Source organism: Notamacropus eugenii, chromosome 1 (genome assembly GCF_028372415.1).
Source record: "Notamacropus eugenii isolate mMacEug1 chromosome 1, mMacEug1.pri_v2, whole genome shotgun sequence".
NCBI lineage: Eukaryota > Metazoa > Chordata > Mammalia > Diprotodontia > Macropodidae > Notamacropus > Notamacropus eugenii.
The window spans coordinates 203,719,754-203,747,106 of NC_092872.1; the positions used below are offsets into that span (position 1 = coordinate 203,719,754).

The 27,353-nt window shown below is 36.6% G+C and overlaps 1 protein-coding gene across 1 annotated transcript in view; it reads left to right on the top strand.

The window, feature by feature from the left end:
* The window catches only part of LOC140511089 (scavenger receptor cysteine-rich domain-containing protein DMBT1-like), a 244,342-nt gene that overhangs the window by 116,124 nt on the left and 100,865 nt on the right, over positions 1-27,353 (top strand). The window contains 8 exon segments of the mRNA XM_072620114.1: positions 781-807; positions 4,267-4,296; positions 4,832-4,861; positions 15,044-15,079; positions 18,517-18,666; positions 21,313-21,345; positions 25,086-25,436; positions 27,090-27,125. Coding sequence (XP_072476215.1) covers positions 781-807; positions 4,267-4,296; positions 4,832-4,861; positions 15,044-15,079; positions 18,517-18,666; positions 21,313-21,345; positions 25,086-25,436; positions 27,090-27,125 — 693 coding nt within the window.

Genomic DNA, 27,353 nt, shown 5'->3' on the forward strand with positions numbered 1-27,353 from the left:
AATGGACAGATCATTCCTCCATTCTCATAGACATACAAGCATGTCTATGAAGGGAAGCTAATTATTTTTTACTTTTTGATTTCTCCAAAATGTCCTCCTTTAGAGTTACATAAAGATAAACTCTAATTCTAATATTGTGAAATTTGGTGAATGATAGTAATTCTTCAGGCTCTTATAAACTTTAATTGGTAGAGCACTGAACTGTGTATCAAAACACTTGGGCTCTAGAGCCAACTTTGCCACTGATAGCTGTTTGACCACAGATAAGTCATTCCATTTTTTCTGGCCCTCAGCTTGTTCATGAGTATAATAAGTGAGCTAGAACAGATCACCAGCTCAGACATGGTGTCAGTTTTCAGGATGAAGAGTTCTTTTATTCAGATCACCTAATTCATGACTTTTCATGACTTCTATACTTGTTACTGTTCATTCTGTCAAGATACAACAAAACAGCAAGTCACGTGAAACAGTTCTAACAACAGACAATGTCTGCTTTCTGAGGACCAATGGACTCATCCCTGAGAGATACCATCAATTTGGTTATGGGGTGCTATCACTAAGGAATTCATTAATCACCTCTCAGTTGCTCAATGTTCACAAAGTGCCACACCAGAAAACAATTCTTTTCTCCTTGACATTTTAAAGTCTACATTTTATGCCTTTTCCTAACAGAACCAAAGTATAAATCTTCTAAATGAAAGCATAATTGTTAATTCAACTGTTCATTCATTACAGGATGTAGATTTAATTAACACTGCTTTTTTGTTTTTGTAATTTCAGAATCAACCACAGAAGTAACCATTTCTGGTAATTATTTTTGTTCCTTATGTAATGTCAATATAACACAAAATACACTGGTTATTTAGAGGGAATGGTGTTTGTATCTATTTCAAATTAAGTCAACCCAAGGTTATTGAATGCCTTGTCTCTCTGCAAGGCCATGGGCATGTATCTTCTTCATTTACTGACTACTTTTCACATTCCCTCAAGATATCTTTCTGTGTCTCTCCTCTCTTTCTTAGCCAAGTTCCCAAAATGTTATCTGCAACCCATGGCATCCTGTCTTCTCACAGTCTACCAGGTCCTCTTCACTCTGACTTCTGAACTCATGATTCAGCTGCCCACTTCAGGGTTACCAATGACTTCCTAACTGCCAAATCTAATGCTCCTTTTCTCAATCCTTATCCTTAATGACTTCACCTCAATTCAATAAATATTTATTTGATACCTACTATGTGCTAAGCACTGGGGAGAATAATTAAAATACAAAATGCAGTACCTTCCTTCCAGCAGCTTACAAGCTAATGGGGGAAGTCAATGCACAAAAGAAAGTTGAAAATGCAGAGATGGGTTACCAGGTGGGTGCATCATGATATTCCATGGAGAAATCAATTAAAGTCTTTGATAGAAAATAGAGAGTTACCTGAAAAGTTTGGACTCCTCTATAAAGAAAGGCATTGGTAAGAGTTTCCTCCTCCACCCTTCAGCCCTGCAGTCAGAGGAGAGGCAACTGAGGGAGCTGAGAAGGTGCTGAGTAGCAAACAGTCAATGTGTATGGTAATGAGACTGCATCTGATCAGGCTATACTGAAGGAAGCATGATGTTCCCTGGAGAAACCCAGCAGAGCTGCTGATGAGGAACACTTGATACACCGGTCACCTCTTCTCTTGGATGCTCCTTGCTATCTGGCTTTTGGTAACACTGCTGCCTCCTGCTCTCAGTCTGACTATTCCTCCTCCAGGTTCTTTGTTGGTTCTTCAGCTATGTGATAGCCATTAACTGTGGGGGTTCATGAAGGCTTTATTCTGGGCCTCCTCTGTTCTTTCTATAGTGTCTTACTTGGGGGCTGCATCAGCTCCCATGGGTGTAATTATCATCCCTATGCAGGTGACTCACAAATCTATTTATCCATCCATGGTTTCTCCCTTAGCTTCAGTCTTAGATTATCTGTTGTTGACTGGAGATTCAAATTATGTATCCCAGAGAAATTTCCAACTCTATTTATACAAAACAGTACTTATTATCTTTCCCACTAAATCTATTCCTTTTATAAATTTCTTTCTTTCTATCAGTAGTATCATGATTATTACCATCTCTCAGATTTGTAATCTCAGAATCATAACCGTTTACTTTCCCTTGCTTCACGCACCTAATCTTGCCATTTCTGCCTCCTCAATATCTCTCCATGTGACCCCTTGTATCACTTCACACAATCACCACTTGGGTTCTGGCTTATGTTACTCTTCTCTTAGCATATTTTAACAGCCACCTAATTCATCTCCCTGCCTCAACTCTCTCTCTTCGCTCTGAACTGTCTTTGATATAGCTGTCAAAATTATTTTTGTTGTTTAGTGACTTTTCAGTTATGTCTGATTCTTCACAACACTGTTTGGGGTTTTCTTGCCAAAGATACTGGAGTAGTTTCCCATTTCCTTCTCCAGCTCATTTTACAGATGAGCAAACTACGCAAACAGGGTTAAGTGATTTCCCCAGGGTCACAGAGCTAGAGATCTGAGGTCAAATTTGAACTCAGGTCTTTCTTATGCGACGCCCAGTGTTCTATCCACCGAGTCACCTAGCTACTCTCAGAATTATTTTACTTAAGCACAGATCTGACCATCTCCTTATCAATCAACTGATTCTAGAATAAAATACAAATTTTTTTTCATATTTTAATCACTTCACAGCCTTGCACCAATCTATCTTTCTAGCCTCTTTATACATAAACATACCCTGAAATCCAGTAAAATTGGTCTTTGTTCTATTTCTTACCAAGATACTCCATTTCCCATCTCTGTGATGATTCCTGGTGTCTAGGATGTATTCTCTTTCCTCACCTCATAGAATTCCTCCCTTCCTTCAAGATGCTATTCAAAGATGACCTACATGAAGCTTTACCTTGTTCCAACAACTGCTAGTATCTTTATTCACTATTACTTGGATTTATTCTCTTTATATTTATTCTGCATATACTTATGTATGTACATTTTATCTCTCCATTAGAATGTAAATTCCTTGAGAGTAAGAATTATTTCGTGATTCTACATTTGTGTCTTCAGCACTTAGCACAATACCTGGCACATAGTGGGTGCTTGATCAATCAATAACAATTTGTTAAGGACCTGCTATGAGCCAGGCTAATCTCTTGGGACACAAAGAAAGGCAAAAGACAGTTCCTGCCTTCATACACAATCTAATGAGGAAGATAACATGCAAACAACTATATACAAATTATATGGAAGATACATAGGGAAAATAAAATAAATATTTATTTATTAATGATTAGAATTTGTCACTTCTGTCTCTTACATGTTGTGATTTTCAGATTGTAGGGACCTTTTATTTAGACAATCTAATTTCTGGTTTATTCAGTTTCTCTTTCTTTTGGGTGATCAGTCAAATTTCCGTCAAGAGGTAGAATACAAAAGAAAGTGATGTGAAATACGTGTAACAGGCAATGTCTATTTTCGGGGGACCAGCATAGCTTAGTCGGGAGAGGATCTTCACCCATGTGCTGATCACCTAGATTTGAGTTAACATTATCAAAAGATTCATAAATCAACTCTCTTATGTGTAGCCAGTTAAGTGTCAGATTGCTTAATAGTTCATTCAATTCAGTTCCTCTTTTCTCTTCAAATGGCACTTTTTTATGTAAAACATGATAGGTGCTTTACATGTAAAAGAGAAAAATGTAGAGATATTCCCCAGAAAACCTTAGCATCCTTGATTAACTGCTATCTCTCCCCTATAGATCCATTAACCATGAATGTGCCTAATTCTACCTTTAATCAATTTTCCTATTTTTTCCATTTATTTTATTTTATACCAATTATTATATCAATTTTATCAATTTATTTTATCAAATTATTATTATATAAATTATATCAATTTATTTTCTATTTATTATTTTCACCTAAACCCAAAGTATCAAAATATTCTTTTATATGATAGTGGTCGAAGAAGAGAAACATTAGTTTCCAATTGTAGTATTGTTGTGACTAGAAAGGTTTTCATCGATCAAAACCAAAATACTTTATAACTATTTACAAGAAAAATTCCCACTTTCTCCTAGGATTTCTTTGATTCTGATTCAAAAAAACTTCCAAATTTTCCATTTCAGAATCCAACATCTTGTATTTATTCTTTTTTCTTTTTTAGTTATTCTTGATATGTTTGAAACATCAACCATGTAAATAAAATATAACTCCTAAAAGTCTCTTGAAGACGTGGTTTGGGTTTGATTTTCACTATTATTTTTTATTTCAGGATCAACCACCGATGTGACCACTTCACCTGGTAACTTTTTATTGCTGCTTTTTTTGCTTTCTGGAATATAGCCATGCCATTGAATGCCTTCATTTTGAGAGATGATTAAGTCCAATTCTAATTGTTTCAACCAATATTTATTGAATACATGCTTTTTCGAAGGCATTGAACCATATTTTCTCCATTTCCCTACCACTAGATACAAGTAAGTCTCTAAAGATTAGTTTAACATGATACATTCTTTAAACTCTTGTAAATTTACTTCTTCTGAGCTTCAGAAGGTAAACTCTAGTTACAATATTAGAGAATTTGGAGAATGATAGTGGTTCTTCATTATTTTAAAAGACTACACTTTGTGTCTTTGCTTAATATGACCAAAGATGTGATTCTCATAACTACTGATACACTCTAGCTTCTCTCTGATCTCATCTCACAGCTCAAACTGGATATCCCAACATATCTAAATTGAATCCATGAAACCTTCTAAATGAAAATATAACACAAACTTCTTATTAACCAATGATGGTATATAGTTCTATTTCCAATGTTATGTTTGCAATTTCAGAATCACCTACAGAAGCGACCACTTCACCAGGTAATTGTTTTTGTCTCTTCCTTCTTGCTTTATAGAATTCAGATATACCATACAATTCCTTGGCTATTTAGAGAGAATAGTATTTATGTCTAATTCAAACTAAATTCAACCCATAATTACTGAGCACTTGCTCTTTCAGAAAAACCATGGGCACCTAAAATATCTTCATTTTTCTCACTATTATATAAAAGTGAATCTCTAAAATCAAATCAAATATTATATTTTTTCCCATCTCTTGTAAACTTTCCCCTTCAGAATTTAAGAGGGTAAGCTCTACTTCTCATATTCTAGATTATGGTTTACAAGTCCTTTCTAATACTCTTTATGATTTTAAAAACTTCATTGGAAAGTACACAGAACTGGGAGTTGGGAAACCACTTCTTCCCCTGACTGACTGTGTGACCTTGTAACAGTCACTTCATCTCAGTGGGTCTCAATCTTCTATTCTATTTCTTCACTCTCCTTCAGTCACACACTGGAATAATTGCACATTGGATCTCATAATTACCCCAAAGTCTTCCAATTCCTTAATCAAAAACTCCAACATTCACCTTTTTGATTATAACATCATTTCACCTCTCCCTGTGCCTCACCTGTCCTATACCTATTCTTCACTCTTTTCCAACATTCATGCTTTATTCCCTTCAACACCCTCTGTGATCCAGATACACTCACCTACTTGCAGATCTTTAAATGGGACATACTGTCTTCCATTTTTGCATTACCTGTCCTTCATTCCTAGAATTCTCTGACCCATCACTTTGGCTTCTTCATTTCCTTGGCTTCTATCAAGGCTCAATTTAAATCTCATCTCCTGGAGGAGACCCTTTTCTCATGTCTCCTGGCTGCAAATTCAAATTATTTTCATCTACTCTGTATAAATCTTCTATATATCCAGTTCTTTAGAAATCTCCATTAGAATACAAGTTCCTTAAGAGCAGAGATTGCATTTTTGCCTTTCTTTTTATCCCTAGCACTTAGCCTAATGCTTGATATATGGTAAATTCTTTATAATTTCTTAAAATATGATGTCTAGGCTCTTTTTTCAATCAATCGTATCTTTCAGGTAATCAAATAATTTTTTTATTTTATTTTTTCAAATTCTCTCCCTCCATCCACCCCCTCCTCTACCCATTGAGAAAGTAAATAATACAGTATCCTTTATACATATGAAGTCATAGAAAACATTTCCACATTAGTCATGCTCAAAAATAAAAAAAAGCAAGAAAAATAAGGAAAAAAATATTCTTCAATTTGTACTCTGAATCTATCAGTTGTGTCTCTGAAGGTGGAAAGTCTTTTATATCATGAGTCCTTTGGAGTTGTGGTAGATCATTATATTGATCAGAGTTACTAAATCTATCATAGATGATTAGCTTTACAATATTTCAGCTGCTGAGTACCATGTTTTCTCCCTTCATTTTGCATCAGTTCATTTAAGTCTTCTCAGGTTTTTCTGAAACCTTTTACTCTTCATCATTTCTTACAGCACATTCATATGCCATGACTTATTTAGCCATTCTCAAATAGATGGGCATGCCTTCAATTTCCAGTTCTTTGATACAACAAAACAAAGCTGCAATAAATACTTTTGTATATGTAGTTCCTTTCCCTTTATCTTTTATCTCTTTGGGGTATAGTCATAGTAGCAGAATTGCTGGGATCAAAAGATCTACACAAAGTTGTAACTCTTTGGGCATAGTTCCAAGTTATTTTTCAGTGGTTGTAGTTTAATAATTTTTAAAATATCTTTTCTCAATCTTTTTCCAGGTCAGTCATTTTTCCTATGTTTCACATTTTCTTTTATTGTTTTTAATCTTTTGACTTTATCTGATTGTTTCTCAATGTCTCTTAGCTTCTGCTTGACAAATGCTAATTTTTAAAGTTTTTCCCCCAGCATTTTGTACCTCCTTTACCATTTGGCCTATTCTGGTTTTTACGGTCTTATTTTCTTCAACATTTTTTGTACTACCTTTACCAAACTGCTAAATCTCTTTTCATAAATTTCTTGCATTTTTCCCATCCTATCTTTCCAGGATCCTTATATATAACTCTCCCTTCCATAACTCTGCAATCCTACCACACTGACATTCTTTCAGTTTCTCACACACAACTCTACATTTCCTACTCCCATGGCTTTACATTGGCCATATCCTATTTCTAAAATGCAATTTCTGCTCATCTTCAGCTCTTACAATCTCTCTCTTCCTCCAAGATGCTCAAGCACCACCTTCTATACAAATCCTTTCCTGATCCCCCACAGTATCTTACTTTCCAAACTACCTTATGTTTACATAAATTAATTTTTTGTAATTATTCTGTCTGTACTTATTGTACATCATTCAAATACTATACAAATTTTTTTTTATTGATGAATGGAGTAGATTTTCAGTAAGGTCTCTTTTATCTCAGGTATGCTGTGATTTTCAAATTGAAGAGTTCTTATATTCAGTCTATACAATTTATGGATTATTCAGATTTCTCTTTCTCACTGCTATATGTCAAATTTCTGTCAAAAAGATATGACAAGACAGGAAGTTATATGAAGGTACAATCTGAACAACAGACAATGCCTACTTTCAGAGCACTAGCCCAACTAATTATGGAGAGGCTTTTCACCAGCAGGTTTACCACATAGTTTTGAATTACTATGATCAAAGAATTCCTCAATTGTGTTACATAAAAGGTTGTTAAATGTCACATTGGTTCATGGTCCATTCAGTTTAATGCCTCAAAATATCACCAAGGATTATTTTGTTACAAAATATGGTATCTACCCTCCATGACAAAAAGAAAAGTTAAGAACATTACCTAAGCAACCTTAGTTCCCTTCATTAACTGTTTTCTCTACTATAGATCTGTCATCTGTGAAGTTAACTAATTCCATCTTGAGTCTTCTTATTTTCTGTGAGTCCTAAATCAAACTATCAAAATACTATTTTGTATGTTACTAATGATTAAATAAAAATTAATTACTACTTCTATTATGCCATGGCTAGAAATATTTTCATTGACATGTCAAAGACATGATAATAATCTCTGATGAGATTTTACAGTCAAACAAGAAAACTCTCTGCTTTGGAATTTCTTTCTTATTTTTCATTTAAGAAAACTTCCATATATTGTTTTATTTATGTCCATTCTGAATACGTCTGAAACATATTGTATAGATAAAGACTACACCAATCTTCAACCTCTTATTCCCTGGTGATATAAATTTTATTTACACTTTCTTTTTGTCATTTCAGCATCAAGCACAGAAATGAATACTTCTGGTAACTCTCTCTCTCTCTCTCTCTCTCTCTCTCTCTCTCTCTTTCTCTCTCTCTCCCTCACCCCCTTCCTCATTCCCCCTTTCTCCCCTCCTTTTTCTTGCTTTACAGAATGTAGACAAGACTTATTTGTTCAGAGGGAATGGTTTTTAATTACTTTAATTCAGATTAAATCAACCACTATTCATTAACCACTGCTCCATATGTATATATACTATCTCCCTCTCCCACTACTCCACACAAGCAAGTTAAATATTTAACTTTCATCTCTTATAACTTGGTCTCTTCTCTGCTTCAGAAGCTAACCCTTAATTCTTATATTCCAAAACTGGGCAAACAAGTCCATCTTACTCTTCCCATACCCTTCATTATTTTATAAACTTTGATTGGAAGAGCTCTGGAGTAGGAATCAAGAAATGAATTCCAGTCTCAGCTCTGTCACTGTGTGGCAATGGGACTTTGGACAAGCTCTACCATTTTCCTGAGTCTCAGATCCCTCATATATAATATGAAAGAGTTAGTGAAGGTGAACTCTAAGGTCTCATACTGCTCTGACATTCTGGCATTTTCTATGCTAAACTGTTTCTTTCTCTCAATCAATTTAATTTGTGGATATCTTGCACTTCCCCTGCCTCCTCCTACTCACTCACCTCTCTGTTAGAACCTGTAATAGACCAGGGATTGATGGGCAATGCATCGCTTATCATTCCAATCCTCATTTACAATTCTGATGGGTGAGAAGTTGGAAACAATTGGCTTAAAAGTGAATTTTTGGCATTCTCTGTTAATGTCCATCATTCATGCTATCCATCCTGGTGTAATAATAGTACACTATTTGGCAGTTGTTTGTACTGTCATCTCAACACTTCTAGAATTCATCATTTTATGACTGCATGATTTAGACAGCCTCCCAGTTTCTAACTGAATTTCTGCCATTACTGGAAATATCTTTACTCATCACTCAAATACAAGAGATCTTATAACCTTTCACAGACAAAGAAAGATTTTTTACTCTCTTAGTATTTCTCTGTTCATTTCATAATTTCATTTAAGAGAAAAAAAGCACTTTTCAATTTTGAAAACCAATATTTCATTCTTTTCTTTTTTTATTTTTATTTTTAATGTTCTACAATCATTACCATAAAACTTAGATTTTTCCCCCCTACCTACCCCCTACCATCCCCCTCCCTCCCCAAGACAGCACACAGTTCTGTATAGGATCTACACATACTTTCCTACTGAATACATTTTCACTATAGTCATGCTGTGTAGACGAACTAAAATAAATGGAGGAAATCATATAACAAATCAAACCATAATACACACACACACACACACACACACACACACACACACACACACACACACATGATCTGCTACTTTCTGCAAATGAATTCCATAGTTCTTCCTCTGAATGTGGAAGGCATTTTGCCTTAGAAGACCATTGGGAAATTTTTTTTTTAAGTTCTTGCGTAGTTACGAAGTTCCAAGTCTACCAAAAAAAACTCTTGCACACTGTAGTTATTGCTGTGCACAGAGTTCTCCTGGTTCTGCTCCTTTCACTCAGCATCAGATCATATAAGTCCTTCCAGGCCTCTCTGAAGTCTTCTTGTTTATCATTTCTTAAGATGCAGTAGTACTCCATTACATTCATATACCATAATTTATTCAGTCATTCCCCAGTTGATGAGCATCCCCTTGATTTCCAGTTTTTGGCCACTACAAAGAGTGCTGCTATAAATATTTTTGCACATGTGGGACCCTTTCCCATTTTTATGATCTTTAGGGGATACAGTTCTAGAAGCGGTATTGCTGGGTCAAAGGGTATGCACATTTTTGTAGCCCTTTGGGCATAGTTCCAAACCACTCTCCAGAATGGTTGGATCAGCTCACAGCTCCACCAACAATGAATTAGTGTTCCAACTCTCCCACATCCTCTTCAACATTTATCATTTTCCTGTTCTGTCATGTTTGCCAATCTTATAGGTGTGATGTGGTACCTCAGAGTTGTTTTGATTTGCATCTCTCTAATCAAAATTGATTTAGAGCATTTTTTCATATGATTATAGATATCTTTAATTTCTTCCTCTAAAAATTGCCTGTTCATATCCTTTGACCATTTATCAATTGGGGAATGACTTGTACTGTGGTACATTTGACTCAGTTCTCTATATATTCTAGAAATGAGGCCTTTATCCCCAAGATTAGCTATAAAAATTCTTTCCCCATTTACTACATCCATGTTTTTCTTAACATAACTGAAATATATGCCTTATAAGAGAAGACATACCTCAAAATGTGGAATACAGATTTTATTTACACTGACTTTTTCGCTATTCCAGCATCAACCACAGAAGAGGCAACATTATCTGGTAATTGATTTTGCTGTTGCTTTCTTGCTTTATGAAATGCAGGCATGTCACAGAATGCTTGGCTATGGAAAAGGAATGTTTATGTCTAATTCATATTAAATTAGCCACTATTTATTGAACACCTAGTCTCTGCAAGATACATAATTTCTTCATTTCCCTACCATAGAATAAAAAGTAAATCTCTGAAAGCAAGCTAAGCATACTGTTCTCTTTAATCTCTCATAAACTTGCTTCTACCAAGAAGATAAACACTTAGTTTTGGTATTCTAAAATTTGATGAACAGTCTCTTCCCAAACTCTTCATGATTTTATGAACTTTGATGGAAAGAGCATTAAAACAGGATTCAGAAGACCAGTTCTGCCATTGACTGGTACTACAATATCAGAAAAGTCTTTTCATTTTCCTGGGCAGCTAGGTGGTGCAGTGGATAGAGTGCCAGGCCTAGAGCCAGGAAGATATCAATTCAAATCCAAACTCAGACACTTATTAGTTGTGTGACCCTGGGCAAGTCACTTAATCCTGTTTGCCTCACTTTTCTCCTCTGTAAAATGAACTGGAGAAGGAAGTGGAAAACCACTCCAGTATCATTGCCAGGAAAACCCCAAAATGGGGCCATGAAGAGTCAGACACAATTGGACAACAACAAAGAAACTCCATCTTTCTCAACCTCAATATCTTCAAAATAAGAACATTAAAGATGATTATCTTTCACACTAATGTGTTTTTATTTAGTCTATCTAACTAGTAGCTTAGCGGGACTTTGTCCCCTTTCTGCTGTTCACTTGCAATAGGAAGTGATGGGAAGCAACATCCTTGCTACTGATAATGCTGGCTTTCCAAAGATTAGTCTAGTTAAAGATGGAGAGGTGTATCCCCAGTAGGCTGATCTAACTTGGTGGTGGTTGCCACAACCAAGGAATATATAAATCAACTTGCTGGAGAGCTTATCAACTAACACAATAGCATCTAGCCCTTTGAATCTCTCATAACACCTGGGGATGTCCTGTAGGACTTGGTAGTGGTTCCCCACGCTAAAGGAAAAAACTGAGAATGATTCCCAGACACGCTTAGTTCTTTTGATTTACTTATATCTCCACTATGGATCTATCATCTATCAATTCACCTAATTCTATCTTGAATCTATTGTTTTTTTAGCCCGCAATATTTATTGGGAACAAAACTTTCGTAAGGCAGAAACCCATGATATAAAATTATTTTTGTTGTTCAATCATTTTCAATTGTGTTTGATTTCATAACTTTATTTGGGGTTTTCTTGGCAAAAATACTGGAGTGGTTTGCCAGTTCTTCCTCCAAATCTTTTTAAAGATGAGGAAACCGAGGCGAGTAGAAGTAAAAGACTTGCCTAGGATCACACAGCTAATAAGTGTCTGAGGCTGGATTATGAACTCAGGAACATGAGTCTTCTGACTGTATGTCCTGGCACTCTCTCCACTGCATGTCCTAGCTGCCAATAAAGTTGTCCTATAACTGTATGAGTGCAGAATGAAAAGAGTCACAGTTCATTTTGTACTTTTCCAAGAAGAAATATTTTTAGCAGTTACTCAAACACTTGGATTGAGTAAGCTTGTGATAAATATGTATCATAAAATAAGAACGGTTCTGAGTCTGACTTAATAATTCTTCCTTCATGCTTTACGTTTTCATTTAAGAAATGTTTCTTTTCCATTTTAGAAACATCTTGTGTATGATATTAAGGATAGGGACTGCATTTGTGATTTCACTGGTAAAGGGACCTTCCAGATGAGGAAACTCCCCTCCTCCAATTCAGGGCAGCACTTTCTCTGCAACTCAGTCTCAAAGAGCTGACTAGATAGAATACCCAGAGGGTCACACAGCCCGTATGTGTGACTGGTCAGCACGTGCCAGGGACAAGATGTGAACCCATGTCTTCTTGACTTCAAGGACTCTACAATGTGCTGTGTCAATGCTTAATATGACTGAAATGTAGGCTTATAAATTAAAATATAATATAAACTTGTTTGAATAAAGATAGGATTTAGCTTTGACTTAACTTGTCTTTTTACAATTGCAGGTTCAACCACAGACGAAGTAATTTCACCTGGTAATTGTTTTAATTCTTGAATTCTTGCTTCCTGGAAAGAGGATGATATATACAATGCCTTTGTTATCTATGTATGTGAATCCCACAACTCAGTCTACATGCATGAGGATTGATGAGGAAAACTGGGAAAACTTATGATATTAAGTGAGAAGTTTCACGAGAATGGATCCACACTATGATCATATCAAGAATGGTGAATGAGAGTGAATGAATGAAGAATTCTCATGACAAATAGGTCAGAGACAGAAAAGGTGCCAGGATACATTTTGCATTGCAATCACTGAATTATACATAACTGCTAAGCAAGTTTAGTTGCTTGCTTTGATGTTTAATATTAACTTTCCATTAAGATATTTGTTAGTATAAATGAATTTTAGAGCATTCTAAGTTTCCATGTCACTTATCTCCAAGGAAATGTTCATTTTATAAACACAACCCCTTCAATTCATCCAGAAGACTAATAGTTCCTAGTTATATTCTACCAAGCCTCAAAATATTGAGGCAGCTAGCTGTTGTAACCGATAGAGAGCCTTGCCACAAGAAGACTTCAGTTCAAACCCAGCCTCACACGCTTACTAACTGTGTGATCCTGGGCAAGTCCCTTAACTTCTTGGTTTCCTCATCTGTAAAATGGGGATAATAATAGCACCTACTTCCCTAAGGATCAAAGGCTAGAATAATAAAGCATTTAGCACAGTGTCCAGAACGTAATAAATACTATATAAACATTAACTATAATCATAACAATTATTATTATTTTCATAATTCAGGGTCAATTAAATTGACTATTTTGAACAAAAATACAAGAGAGATTATGCTACCTTTACAAACAAGATCAATTCTTGCTCTTAGTATTTCTGCCTCTGTTTCAATTTCATTGATCAAAAAAAACTCGCCAATTTTCAGGTTTCCCATTTCAAAAATCATCTTCCATGTTTATGACTAATAGGTATGAAGTGTAAGGATAAGGATCAGGACTGCAGCTGGAATTTTGTTGGTACAGAAACTCCCTTTACCCATGAAGGTCCTTGCCTCATGGGCAACTTAGAATCTTGAAGAATTGCCTAGAGCACCGAGAGATTTTTGTCCAGGGTCCCACAGCCAGTCGGTGTCAGAGGCAGGATTTGAGCTCCTGGGTCTTCAAGATCAGCTTCTTACCCACTATCTCAATTTGCCTCTCACTGACCAAAGTATAAGCCTGGTAAATTAGAATGCTGAAATTTCCTGTGCACCCAAGATAGGACTTAAGTATGTTTTTTTCATCTTTTTGGAATTTTAGCACCAATCATAGATCCTTTCTAAGAGATGATTAGGGAATTCTAACCCCCTTACATTGTGGGGATATTAAGTAGAACTGATTTTATTAAAAAAAGGATTGTTTATACTTAGCTGAAATCAAAAAAGTTACTATTGATTGAGTACTCAATTCACAATTTCCCATTTCTTCACAATTATGTAAAAACAAGTAATGGAAAAAAGTAAAGGGGAATGATCTGTGCTTATAAGAATAGTGAGCATTTATTTAGCAAAAATCCTTTGACATAAATTCTTTTCTTTAGATCCTCACAATGATTCTGTGAATCATCCACTTTTTACAAATGAGGAAACAGAACAACTCCCATATTATCCCCTTCTCTCTGCTCATGTGGCCTCCACCCCAGTTCAGGCATGCCTGACCTCTTTCCTAATATTAAAAGTTTGCAAAGTGCTTTACACTTAATCCACTTAATCACACTTAATCCTTACAATAAGCCTGGGAAGTTAGTACTATTTTTCTCCTCATTTTACAGATGAGGAGACAGAGGCAGACAAAAGTTGAGTAACTTGCCCAGGGTCACACAACTAGTGTGTGACGCCAGATTCTGACGCAAGTCTTCCTTTAATATTCTATCCACTACATCACCTGTTTTAGGTTTCAGGTATATCAGAATAATAACTGCATTTGTATAGCAGTTTAAGGTTTACAAAACACTTTACACATAATTTCTGTGAGGCATGGGCTATTATCACCATTTAATAGATGAGAAAACAGGTTCAGAGACATTAGATGATTTTCTCAGGATCGTGTGTGTGTGTGTGTGTGTGTGTGTGTGTGTGTGTGTGTAGCAAGTTAGCAGCTAAGGGGGAGACTGAACGCAGGTCTTCACCACACCAAGTTCAATACTCTATCTTCTGCCAGATCTTTCCATGTTTCTTCATACCTCTACTCCCCCAAAGGCACAATTTGAGTGTATGTCCTTCTGGCTTGTGCTCTTGACTTAATGACCATTTGGAGGATTAGGGACAACAATAATACTGGACAACATGAACAGAGCCAAGACAGATTCTGTGGACTAAATAGTTTTTCAGTTATTTTCCATAAGGATCTGAATATCTGCTGAATTTAAACCTTTCTTTGAACAAGGAGATATTTTCATGTAACTTTAACTTTTTTTATTGTTTCTACATTCACAGGTTCCACTTCAGCAACAGATATGAGTCCCATGCCTGGTAAACTTTTCTTGTGATTTATAGAAGTATTCTTTTCATTTCTCTATAATTGGGATTCTAATAAGTATCTTTAGATGGAAACCAACCTATAATAGAACAGGAACACCTGTTCTCTGGAGGTCACTTATTTGGAACACAACTCAAGCCAACAAGAATTTATTAAATATAATTTCATTTATATGAAATTTATAAATATATAAACCATATAATTTCATTCCTCACAAAGGAATTCCAGTTGAGGAAACTCCCTCCTTAATGTGTTTAATTTTCTGTGAAACTAAAACTGGAACCATAATGTTTGAAAGAATTAGGATTACATAGTTATATATGAATTATATTCAGAAATCTGGAAAATGCACTTCTGTGGAGTAGCTTCACTTCACTGTGTTGGATATATGAAGCATTGCTATAGATCAGCATGTATGTTTCTAAGATGTGACTAGAAATTACTTTTTATTTCTTCATGGATTTTCTTAAGATAAGAATATTAAAGTTCCCACTACTGATGCATTTCATGTGTGTGGACTACTTATCATTCGATGTTTTGAAATTGATTTCCTTATTTTTGGCCTTTCCATTATTGATGATTTCAATGAAAAGGGCGATTATAACAAAACTGAGAATTCCTTTTGGTATGCTATTACTCAGTCATTTAACAATTGTTCCTTAATTGTTTTTTGTGGGGAGAGGAAGGATTAGGGATCAGGGGAATCTACAATTTCATCAATGCAGATCGGGAATTCATCTGATATTTAGCATAATCTTAGAGGGCTGCCTAGGACGCTGAGAGGTAGTGATTTGTCTGTGCTCAGCAGGTGTGTATGGACTTATAATCTGTAAAACACTATACTCTTAGTCTTCTGGAACCTTTCCTTTTAGATATGTCTCTATTTCGCATGAGTTTATAAGTACATTGCCAGGCATCTTCACTAATGAAGGAATTACAAATAGATCCACCTCAGCAATTAACTGTACTATGTAAAGCCCCAGTCAGTTCAACCAACTTTATTAATGGAATTGCTGAAAAAATAAATAATTGCTTGGTTGACTTAACTGGCTATTCACTTGACTAAATTGGGCAATCATTTTGGTCTAAGTTGTATATCATAGATTTTCTCATTTCCATTCAGAATTGGTTTTAATTTTACCCAAAAGTAATTGACTTTCCACTTTAAATATCCCTTTGCATTTAACTTTTCTTTGTATTTTGAGTCAGGTCAGGTCAGGTCAAATTGTATTGCTTTGGACCAAAGAATATCACAAAATGTATAAGACCAAGATTAAGGTATTATGATAGAAGGAGGTTACAGAGATAAAGATTTTCTTTGCATGAGGATGCTTAGCATTGTAGAGGTTAATGCATGAAAAGAGGTAGCAGACCAGCACATCCCAGGGATGATAGAACAGCAGGGGCTAACAGAACTCAAACCTACTTTCCTTTTTTTTATTATATATCTGATAAACTAACATTCTAAATGAAAACAGATATTAAAGTTCCTTTTCCCACTAGTTTTAATGCTTGATGTTGGGGGGTTTTTTCTGCATGCACAGACACAACTTCATCTTCAACAGAATTGATCCCTTCATCCAGTAATGCTCTCACCCTAATGACCACTTTATTAGCAAATAAGATGGATTCCCATTTTGAAGTACAGTGGAGCCCCCTAATGATATAAAGAAGGTAGAAACCTGAACTAGTAACACCTACCATCTAGATCTAATATTCTAAGGACTGAACCTGTGATTTCACTAGCATAGGGAACTCTCAGATAAAGAAATTCCCTCTACCAATGCAGGTCAGCCTCTTTTCTACCGCTTAGAGTTTCAGTGTTGCTAATAGTACTAAGACATTACATGACTTATCTAGGGTCATGTAGCCAGGCTGTGCCAGAATCAGAAATCGAACCCAGATCTTCCTTCCTGTCTCTGTCTGCCTCTCTTATACAAAGTATCCCAAAAGCCAGTGTAGTTTTATGCCTTTCTTAGTTATTAAGGCTAATGCATTGTTATTAAATCTTAATACTGCGCTAAAACTTTGGGGACACCCTGGACTATAGCAGGCTTTCTCTTCTTGGGAGCAAGGTCTCTGGAGTCATGATTTGACCTTCATAATGTATCCAGATCCACCATCCAAAGACTTGACTGTGTTTTATTTGGTGAACTACAGTTGTCTCTTCCATATTGTGTGGTTTAGGGATGCAGCATCACCATGATCTGGAAAATCCACATAAAAGTTTTTGGCCCTCCTTCACTCTTCAGACAAGAAGTCTGAATTATTATGGTAGTAAAAGATAAAATATGTTGATATTATACAATACTATACAGATATTTTATACATTTCTGAGTTTCTAAACTTTTCTGAGTCATCTGTAGCTTCCACAAAACTCCTTCAAAATTCTCATTTAGTTTTTTTATGCTGACCTGTGATATATGGAAACTGTGACAGGAAAAATCACAATATGGAAGAAATAACTGTGTGAACATTTCAACTCCAGTGTAAACGTGTATAGGAACTAAAAAGTTCAGGTTTTTGTTTCTTCCCCACTGATATTTCAGCCTGATTCTCTCTTTTGCAGTTACAGCTTCAACCTCAACAGAAGTGACCCCTTCAACTGGTAAATCTTCGTTACTTATATTCATTTTCTAAAATAATATCACTGACTTTCCTGTCCAATGTAAGCCATTTAGGTAACAAATGTTTTATGTGTCTGGAGCTGCTTCTTTATTTCCATTCTGATAACAGAAGGTGGTGTGAATGGATTCTGATTTGGTTGTGGTTTGTTTGGGGATGGGGCTAGTTGTTGTTTGTTGTTTAACACATGAAATAAATGTCACTAGAATACCACTCAAGATTGATCTGTGGAAGCATTAAACACCTCACTTCTCCCAATTCCTTCTATGCTTTCTCTTTTTCTTTTAGATCACTGTCTACCACCTCTACCTCTCCACCTTACTTATGTCCTTAAAAAGAGTAGAAATCCTTTCCTATTCTAATATTGGAGAAAGACAAATACCGTATAAACAAATAGTGACTTTGGGGCTCTCCCTTGGAGTTATCTTAAAGGATAGGACAAAATATATTAGATGAATTGGAAGGGACCTTGTTTAACCTTACCACTTCACCTGACAAAGAAACTGAGACCCACAGGGATGTCCCATAAAGAACATCTTGGGAAGACCTCTCTTGCCTCAATCCTCTGCCTTCTCCCAAGATTGAGTCTAGCATTGACCACAAAACTATAGTTTGCAGTACAACCCACATGATCTTGACTAATTGTAATTAATGGAACACTTTTATAAAGCCCCTTTATTTTGAGGGAAGAAAGGCCTAATGCCAATGTTCAGGTACCCTTATTTAATCCATACAATAAACATATTCAAATTCATGCAAAAATCAGCTATGTAAAAAAATGTGTTTCTGCTTTATTTTTCTTTAGACCTAGCACATTTAATGCCTGTTTCAGAAACACTGAAACCTAGTTTTGAAGACTTTGGTTTAAGTATTGAGTTTGGAGAAAAAATATTTAGTTCTCTTTTTTTTTTTCCAGTTACACCTTCAAGTTCAACAGAAATGACCCCCTTACCTGGTAATGCTTTCTTCCTATTTACAAAATAATTCTTCCTATTCTTTGCCACACTTACCAAGCTAAACCCTATCCCCCTGCCTAAGTGTTGCCGTTCCCACCATCCCCTATTCTGGGAATGCCCCTTATCCTCCTACAGCAATTTCTACCTATTCTTTAAAGTATATCTGAAATGCCTCCCCATGAAGCCTTCACATCTAGAAATATTCTCTGGAAAGTTTCTATTCAATTCAATAAGCACTTATTAAGTTGTCAGTTAGTAAATGCATATTAAGCACCTACCGTGTGCTGCGTACAGTACTGAGTGGTGTGCTAAATTCTGGGGATACAAGAAAGGCTAAAGACAATCCCTGCCTTCAAGGAGATTACACTGTAATAGGGAGACAACATTTAAGCAAATGCAAACAAATAAACCACAAACAAGATAATTAGAAATAATCAACAGAGGGAAAGCACTAGAATTAAGGGTCATCAGGAAAAGGCTTCATGGAGGAGGTGGAATTTTAGGTAAGACTTGAAAGAAGCCAGGTGTAGATAAGGAGGGAGAGCATGGGGGACGGCGAGACAAAATCTATGAGTCAGGAAATGGAGTGTCTTGTTGGAGGAACATCAAAGAGACCTACGTCATTGGATCACAAGGTTCATGAAGGAAAGAAAAGCATAAGAATGGGAAGGTAAGAGGCGTCATGATAAAGGGCTTTGAATACAAAACAAGATTCAGGGGTAGCCCTGAAACTTATTAAGTAGGAAGGTGACATGGTCACATCTACACATTAAGATCAGTTTGACAGCTGAGTGATTCAGGAAGAGACTTGAGGCAAGGAGACCAACCAGGAGGTTCCTGCAATGGTCCAAGCATGATGTGATGAGGACTTCTACCAGTGTGGTGGTGCTATCAGAAGAGAGAAAGGGTAGTATGTAAGAATGAATGAAGGATGATGCCTAGGTTCCAAGCCTTAGTGACTGGGGAAATGGCACTACCTTAAAAGTAATAGGAAAGTTAAGAAGACAGGGGAGTTTAGAGGGGAAATGAGTTTAGTTTTGGATATACTGAATGTAAGATGTTTATGGGATATTTAGTTCAAGATGTTTACTAGGCAGGTGGAGACATGAAACCTGAAGTCAGTAGAGAAATTATAACTAGATAAGTAGATTTGAGAATCATCAGCATAGAGATGATCATTGAATCCACTGGAACTGATGAGATCACCAAGTGAAAAAGAATAGAAGAGAAGAGAGCCCAGAGCAAAGATACCCAAGGTTAGCTGGCATGATTTGGATGAAGATCCTACAAAAGAGATAGAAAAGAAGTGGTCAGACACTTAGGGGAACCAAAAGAGAGGAGTGTCATGAAAACCTAGAAAGGAGAGTATCAAGAAGAGGGTGAAAGACAATATTAAAGGCTGCAGAGATAGGAAGAATAGTGAGTCTTGAGAAAAAGTCATTAGATTAGCATTTAAGAGATCATTGGCAACTTTGGAGAGTGTAGTTTCAATTGAATGATGAGCCTCGAAGTCAGACTGGAGAAGAGTAAAGAGGAGAGTGAGAGGAGAGGGAGTGGAGCTATCCATTGTAAACAGCCTTCTGAAGGAATTTTGTCACAAAAGACAAAAAAAAAAGATGTGGGGTGATAGCAAGGAGGATGGATCAAATGAGGTTTGCAGCATACAGGGGAGAGAGAGATGGGTATGTTTGTAAGCAGCAAAGAAACAGCTGCAGATAGGGAGAGATAGAAAGTAAGTAAAAGAGTGGGGATGATAGAGGGGGAAATTTGCTAGAGGAGTTGGGATGGAATGGGATTACTTGAGCATATATCAGTACCTGCTAAATGCTGTGCACTGCACTAGGCACCAATGATAATTATAATAAACATATTACATATATACACACACATACATACATATACATACATATATACATTACACACATATATACACATATATATACATAAAATGATAATGCTAGACAAACACAGACAAAAATGAAACATCCCCTCCCCTCCAGGATGTCACATCCTACTTGAAGCATAGGGCATGTACACAAATAAGTAAGCTTTAAATATTTACAAAATAAATGCAAATTTACTAAAGGATTAGTACTAACCACAAGGAAAATCAGGAAAGATCTCTTGTAGGAGAACATATTTGATTAGACATTCCGAAAGGAGTCAGGGATTCAAGAGGCAAAGAACAGAAAAGAGAATTTCCAGGCACGGGGAAGCACCTTGGCAGGGGCACTCAAAGAGGAGGTGGGATGTTACACATAGAGAAGAGCAAGCAGCCCAGGTGGAACTGAACTTTGGCTTCCTCTTTTGTCTTCCAGAACCTTCAGAAGTAACCCCTACGAAAGGTCAGCTCTTTGGTGCTACTTTCCAGCACCTTCGCATTACTGTTGATCTTATTTTCTAAGATTTCTCTGAGAAATATTTTCTTTTCCAAGAATTAATATTGTATATTAATACGAATGTAAAGAAAATAATATTTGACAATTTTCTGTTTAGTAACCAAGGTTTCCAGATCCAAATCAAACTGGAAACAGAGACAGAGGCCATTTTTGCCTGGAGTGAGTCACTTTGGGGTGTCGTAATGGCTGTGAAGATCTGCTCAAAGCCAGTTCTTTAATGTTTGTTTTTGTTTCTTACATTTTCAGATACCACTAAAGTAGAGGCAGTCCCTACACCTGGTAAAAAACAAAAAATCTTTCTTTCCAGTATTTAAGTTTGTTTCTTTTTTTCTTTTCTTATTTTTGTATTTAACTTTAAAATAACAAATTTACAAATTAAAAAGAGGGGGACAGCTAGGTGACTCAGTGGATAGAGCACAGGCCCTGGAATCAAGAGGACCTAAGTTCAAATTCGGCCTCAACCACTTGACCCTTATTAGTTGTGTGACTCTGGGCAAGTCACTCAACCCTGATTATCTTGCAAAAAAAAACAAAACATCTTTCTTTCCTCCTTTCCTTCCTTCTCCCCTTCTACCTTCCCACTATCTATCCTTCCTTTCTCCCTTCCTTTTCCCTTCTTTCCCTCTTTCCCACCTCCTTCCTTCCACACCTCCTTCCTTCATTCTGTCTTTCCCTCCTTAACTACCTCTTTCTATCCCTCCTTTCCTCTCTTCTTGAATCTCTCCTTTGTCCCTCCCTGTTTCCATTCATCTTTTCCTGCCTCCTTCCATCCTTTCTTCTTTCCTTCTTTCCTCCTTACCTCCCTCCTTCCTTTATTTGTATTAATTTATTCACCTGTTTAATTATTTCTGGCTGATAGAACAAGCATATCTGCTTGCCACATCACAACAGGAATGATATGATGCTGAGCTGCCTGACCTATGAATCCCTTTTTTATGCACAATTCTAACGAGCATTAGAATCTGGTTTCCAAGGTAACACCAAATTAGAGGCAGCATGTTAGAAGAAAGCAGGGGTTGTAGCAGAAATAGCATAGCCTTTGGTGTCTGAACAGCTGGATTTGAATCCTACCTTTCCTATATAATATCTGAATGAACTTGTACTTGGGCAAATCGCTGAATATAGCAAATATTAAGTTTTGGGTAGGAGAACTATAAAGTTGAGAAAAGGCAAGGTTTCGACACCCAGAATGCTTTTGATTTCACAGGAGCTTGAGATACCAACACAGACCAGCCACAATAGGCCCTGGGAATCATTTGCTTAGGTGCAGTATTTTAAGCTATGGGAATGTATGAATTTTCATAGGAAAGAGTATAGAGGAATCCAAAACCAAACCTTTGGGGAGCTCCTACCCAGCTCCTTTGGGGTTGGGTGGTTATGTGACACACACAGTAGATAGAGTACCAAGTTTGGAGTCAGGAAGACTCATTTTCCTGATTTCAAACTGGCCTCAAACACTAGCTCTGTGACCCTGGGCAAGTCACTCAACCCTGTTTGCATCAGCTTACTCATCTGTAAAATGAGCTAGACAAGGAAATGGAGAACCACTCCAGCATCCTTACCCAGAAGACCCCAACTGGGGTCATGAAGAGTTGAATATGACTGAAAGCAACTGAAAAACAAGAATATGAAGGCATCAGAAAAAGAGATGAAGGGTTAGCCAACTTCCAGAGGAGGAATGATCAAAGAGGTCAGAGTAGGATGTGCTAAGTATGATATCTCAGAGAGTCAAAGAAGGAAGATGTTCAACTGTGTCATACACTATAGTGCCTAGGGATAGATGGAACTGTAATTTCACTAGAATAAGGAATCCTGGGTGAGAAAATTCCCTTTATCAGTGTGGTATGATGACTTTCCTGCAATCTATATTCTTAAAGATCCAAATATTGAGAACTGGAGAGACAAAGTGACTTGACCTAGATAACACAATCAGTATGTATCACAGATCATACTTGAACCCAGGCCATAATAGTTCCAAGGAAAAGGTACAATTTGCTACACTACCTGTGACTCTCCACAGTATCAAGGGGAATAGACAAAGAATCTGCAATGTCTTTTTTCAGTTTATTAGTACATAAGTACTAAAGAGTGAGCAGGATTACATAGAATTTAAGTAACTTGCCTGAGTCACCCAGCTAGTATAGAAGGATTATGAACCAGATCTTCCTAACTCCAAGTCCAGCACCTCATTCTCATTATACCATTAACTCTATGTTAGAGACAATGAACACTGAAAAACAGTCTTTGGATTTCACATTTAGGAACTCATTAGGAGGGCTGGAACCCCCCCAAAAAAAGGAGTTAAAGAGGATAGAGTCAGCAAGGCAAAGCCTTGGGTGCAAAATTTTTTTCCCAAGAATTTTAGCAGGAGAAGAAGAGAAAAGATATGGAATGGCAACTTCATAACTTAGATCATTTGAAAGTTCCTTCTTCATGAGCCTTTCCTAGAGCTTCCTAGGAAAGTACAAATGCCAAATATTAAGGCCATTGGGAAAAATGACGTGGAGTTGAGTAGACAGTAGCAACAAGAATGGGAAGGGAAGGTATATGCAGATTCCATGAACTTCAGGAGATGAAAATTCATTGAACACTGCAATAGAAGAGGTAATGTGAAGAGGAGCAGTTAAAAGAACAGGGAACTGGAAGTCACAGGTGTGAGGTCAAATCCCAGTCCTTCCACTTTCTTCCTATGGGATCTTGGGTAAGTCATTTAAACTATATAGGCCTCTATTTTATCCACTATGAAATATAGGAGTTTAATTTGGTGACCTCTTAGGACCATTCTAGTTCTAAATCTGTGCTCTGAGAATAGTCTGGAAGCAACATGGTGAGTAAGGAGAATGTTCACCCCTTCTTCTGGCCTTCTGGGTTGGAGGGAGTGGGAGGAAGACTTAAATGAAATTAGTTATAAGACATATGAGGTTGACAGGGAAGAACTAGGTTTCCATTTAAGTTAAAAGGAGGAATATTTGCTCAAAAGTTCAAGGATGCAAGATATTTGACAATAGAGTAGGGGTTCCAAAGAGCGGAATAGAATGAGCAAAACCATGAACTACAGGGTTGGTTTGGAGAAAAGAATGGGTGATTTAATTACTGGCAAAGTGGCATGGGCATTCTGATTGTACCTGAGACAAGATGACCAGTGTTGGAAAACTAGTACAATAGGGGGTCAATTGCCTTGGCATGCTCCCTCAGCCAAACCTGACCATACAGGATTTGTAGGGGTTGTCCTCCCCGATATTACAATTCTTTGATCTAGAGGAGCAAAAGCACAAATAAGTGAGTGTCCAGCCTCTATAAGGCTTCTTCCTCAAGTTTGCTTTGGATCTGTAATTAAAAGGTTCCAGCCTCAATACTATATGGAAGGGCAAAAGAGGGTTGAAATTCGGAACATCCTCCACATGCGTAAGGCTTGTTTCCAGATGTGCCTTGGTTCCTCGATGAAAAGAGCTGGCTCCAAGTCCCCGTGCTCTGTTTCCAATATTGAGAAATAAGCAAAGGGGCAAAACTCTTTGAACCTCAGTTTCCTTCCTCATAAAATAAAGGGCTTGGACTAGGTGATCTCTAAGGTCTTCTGTGAGCACCTCATTGTATTATATTGCACAATAAAATAGTTGTTATTTGTGAGGACCTTGAGTCATTGAGAAAATTTTTTTATTGTATTTGCCATGTACTTTTTAGAATGTACTAAGGCATAGAATTAATTTTTTAAGACTTTTCATCTAAAATCCTTACAGTTTTTAAACATTTGACTTAGGTTTAAAGAAGGAAATCTTCAATTTCCTAGAAGCCTCAGCCATCCAGAAAGACTCATTCCCTGAAAATTTAGAAAACTGAGATTTTACTTTTTGTGTAAAAGAGCAATATTGTGTCATGAAACAGGAAATGGTGTTCTTTTTTCCAGATTATGTGTATTTTGTGATGTATATAAAAATAAGACTCAAATATGGGGCATTCAATAAATGTTTATTAATATCAGATGAATAAAAGGGTCAAATATGAAGTTACAAATAACTGAGATTTCTTCTTACTTTTAACAATTCTTTGGTCTTTTCAAGATTTGCCACTCAGACTTGTGAATGGACGGAACCGGTGTGAGGGGCGAATTGAAGTCCGTTACAATGGCATATGGGGCACCGTTTGTGATGATCATTGGAACATCAAGAACGCACGGGTTGTTTGCAAGCTGCTTGGCTGTGGCAGGGCTGTAGGGGCCCCTGGACGTGGTCACTTTGGGGCAGGAATGGGAACTATATTGCTAGATGATGTGCGCTGTGTGGGAAATGAGGCTTCTTTGGAGCAGTGTCATCATGCAGGTTGGGCCGTCCACAACTGCAAACACCAGGAGGATGCAGGGGTCATCTGTGCAGGTATGCATGAGATCGTCCCACTGAAGTTAGAAGTTAGTTTATTCCTCCTTGTCATTCATTATCTTTGAGAATGAAATTGACTCACTTTTCCAGGGCCTATATGAATGAATCTCACTTTGATTTTTTTTTTTTTCACCAAGCATAAACCCCAAGAAAATTATATCTTGGCTAGGTCCTCACAACCATGAAAGAGGTAATTAAGCAAATGCAGGAGGTGGAGAAGGGAAAAGTCACTTGGGAAAGACCAGCAACCTGGTCTTAAATCACCAATAAAATTGATTTTAGGATTTCTATTCTGAAATAGGTTTGAAAGAATGCATTGAAATTATTAGACAACAAGGGTTGGGGGTGGGTGGAAAAGGTATCTAATTTATGCTAAACAATCTCTCAAAAATGGCATATTAAAAGAACAGAAAAATAGAACAATACTCATAAGAACAGGAGAATTATCATTCTATTTTATGCTAATGATTTGTTTAGCCTACGATTTTGTCTCTGAAAAGGTACCATGGATGTGCTATAGAAAGGTATTTCTGTTTTGGAAAAACATAGTTGTTCTCCATAATATCACTGCCAAAAGTTAGAGACCTCTTCCCAAAAATCTTAGTTTTCCCCTCACTATTCATACAATACTATCACCCATAGTTTCAGCCAAACTTTTTTTAAACTTTATTTTCAGCCTGTGGTACCTCTTAAAACAAGTCCTATTATGTGAAGTGGTATTTACTCAAGTTTCCAAAGGTGCCCCATGGTTATCTTATTCTGGTATTTTGAGAACAAATCTTTTTATACTTATTTATAATCATAAGTAGCCATACTGTTTATGAATTAGTAAACTTCAATCATTTTATTGCTATTAACCATTTCATGTTACACATTTTAAGAGGAATATTATTAACAGGCTAGAACCAATTTAGAAGAGGACCCTCAAGATAGTGAAGGAATATGATGGTTTGTCATATTAGGATAAATTGAAGGAAATGTGGTTTTTTAGCGTGGAGAAGAGGCTTAGAGGAACAAGATAACTGGCTTCAAATATTTGTAGGGCTGCCATGTCAAGAAAGGAAGGAAGGAAGAAAGGAAGGAAGGAAGGAAGGAAGGAAGGAAGGAAGGAAGGAAGGAAGGAAGGAAGGAAGGAAAGAAGGAAGGAAGGAAGGAAGGAAGGAAGGAAGGAAGGAAGGAAGGAAGGAAGGAAGGAAGGAAGGAAGGAAGGAAGGAAGGAAGGAAGGAAAAGAATTACACTTATTAAGATTGTCTCTAGAGGGTATCATTAGGAACAAATAAATTAGAGGCAGATTTCAACTCAGTATAAATGAGGTTCCTAACAATTAGGAAGATAGCCAAATATAGAAATACTTTCTTCTGAGTTACCAATCACCAAAGATGTTTAACTAGTCACTAGCTAACTAAATGACTAGCAGGAGTTTTAAAGAGAAAATTCAGGCATCCAGCAGGAGATGGAGTTAAGTGGATACTAAGTACAAGATTCTGTCTTTCACTCTCTTTAAGGACAGGAGGAATAAAAAAAACAACCATTAAAAAACTGGCAAAAGCTGATGAAAAATATTAATCATGTCAACAAACATTAAGATCCATCATAGTCATTCTTTGCCATGAGCTTGACTGTTGTTTTTTATCTGGTTACATTTGCAGCCTACACCAGTGAAAGTGAAGGAGCCAAAGTAAATGGTAATTAATGGCTTATTCTGCTTTTAATTACAAGCAGTGGGTTAGACATTCGTTTTTATACTGAGACTTACAGTTTGCCAAGAACTCTTTTAACTTTTCTTCGTATCTGAGAAAAATCTTTATTAACCAAATGCCTTTTCAAAAGAACTACAATTAATTTGGATGTTCTAAGGGAATGAGGAATTTCTCATAATCCAAAAAGAGAAATATGGAACTTCACCTTATTTA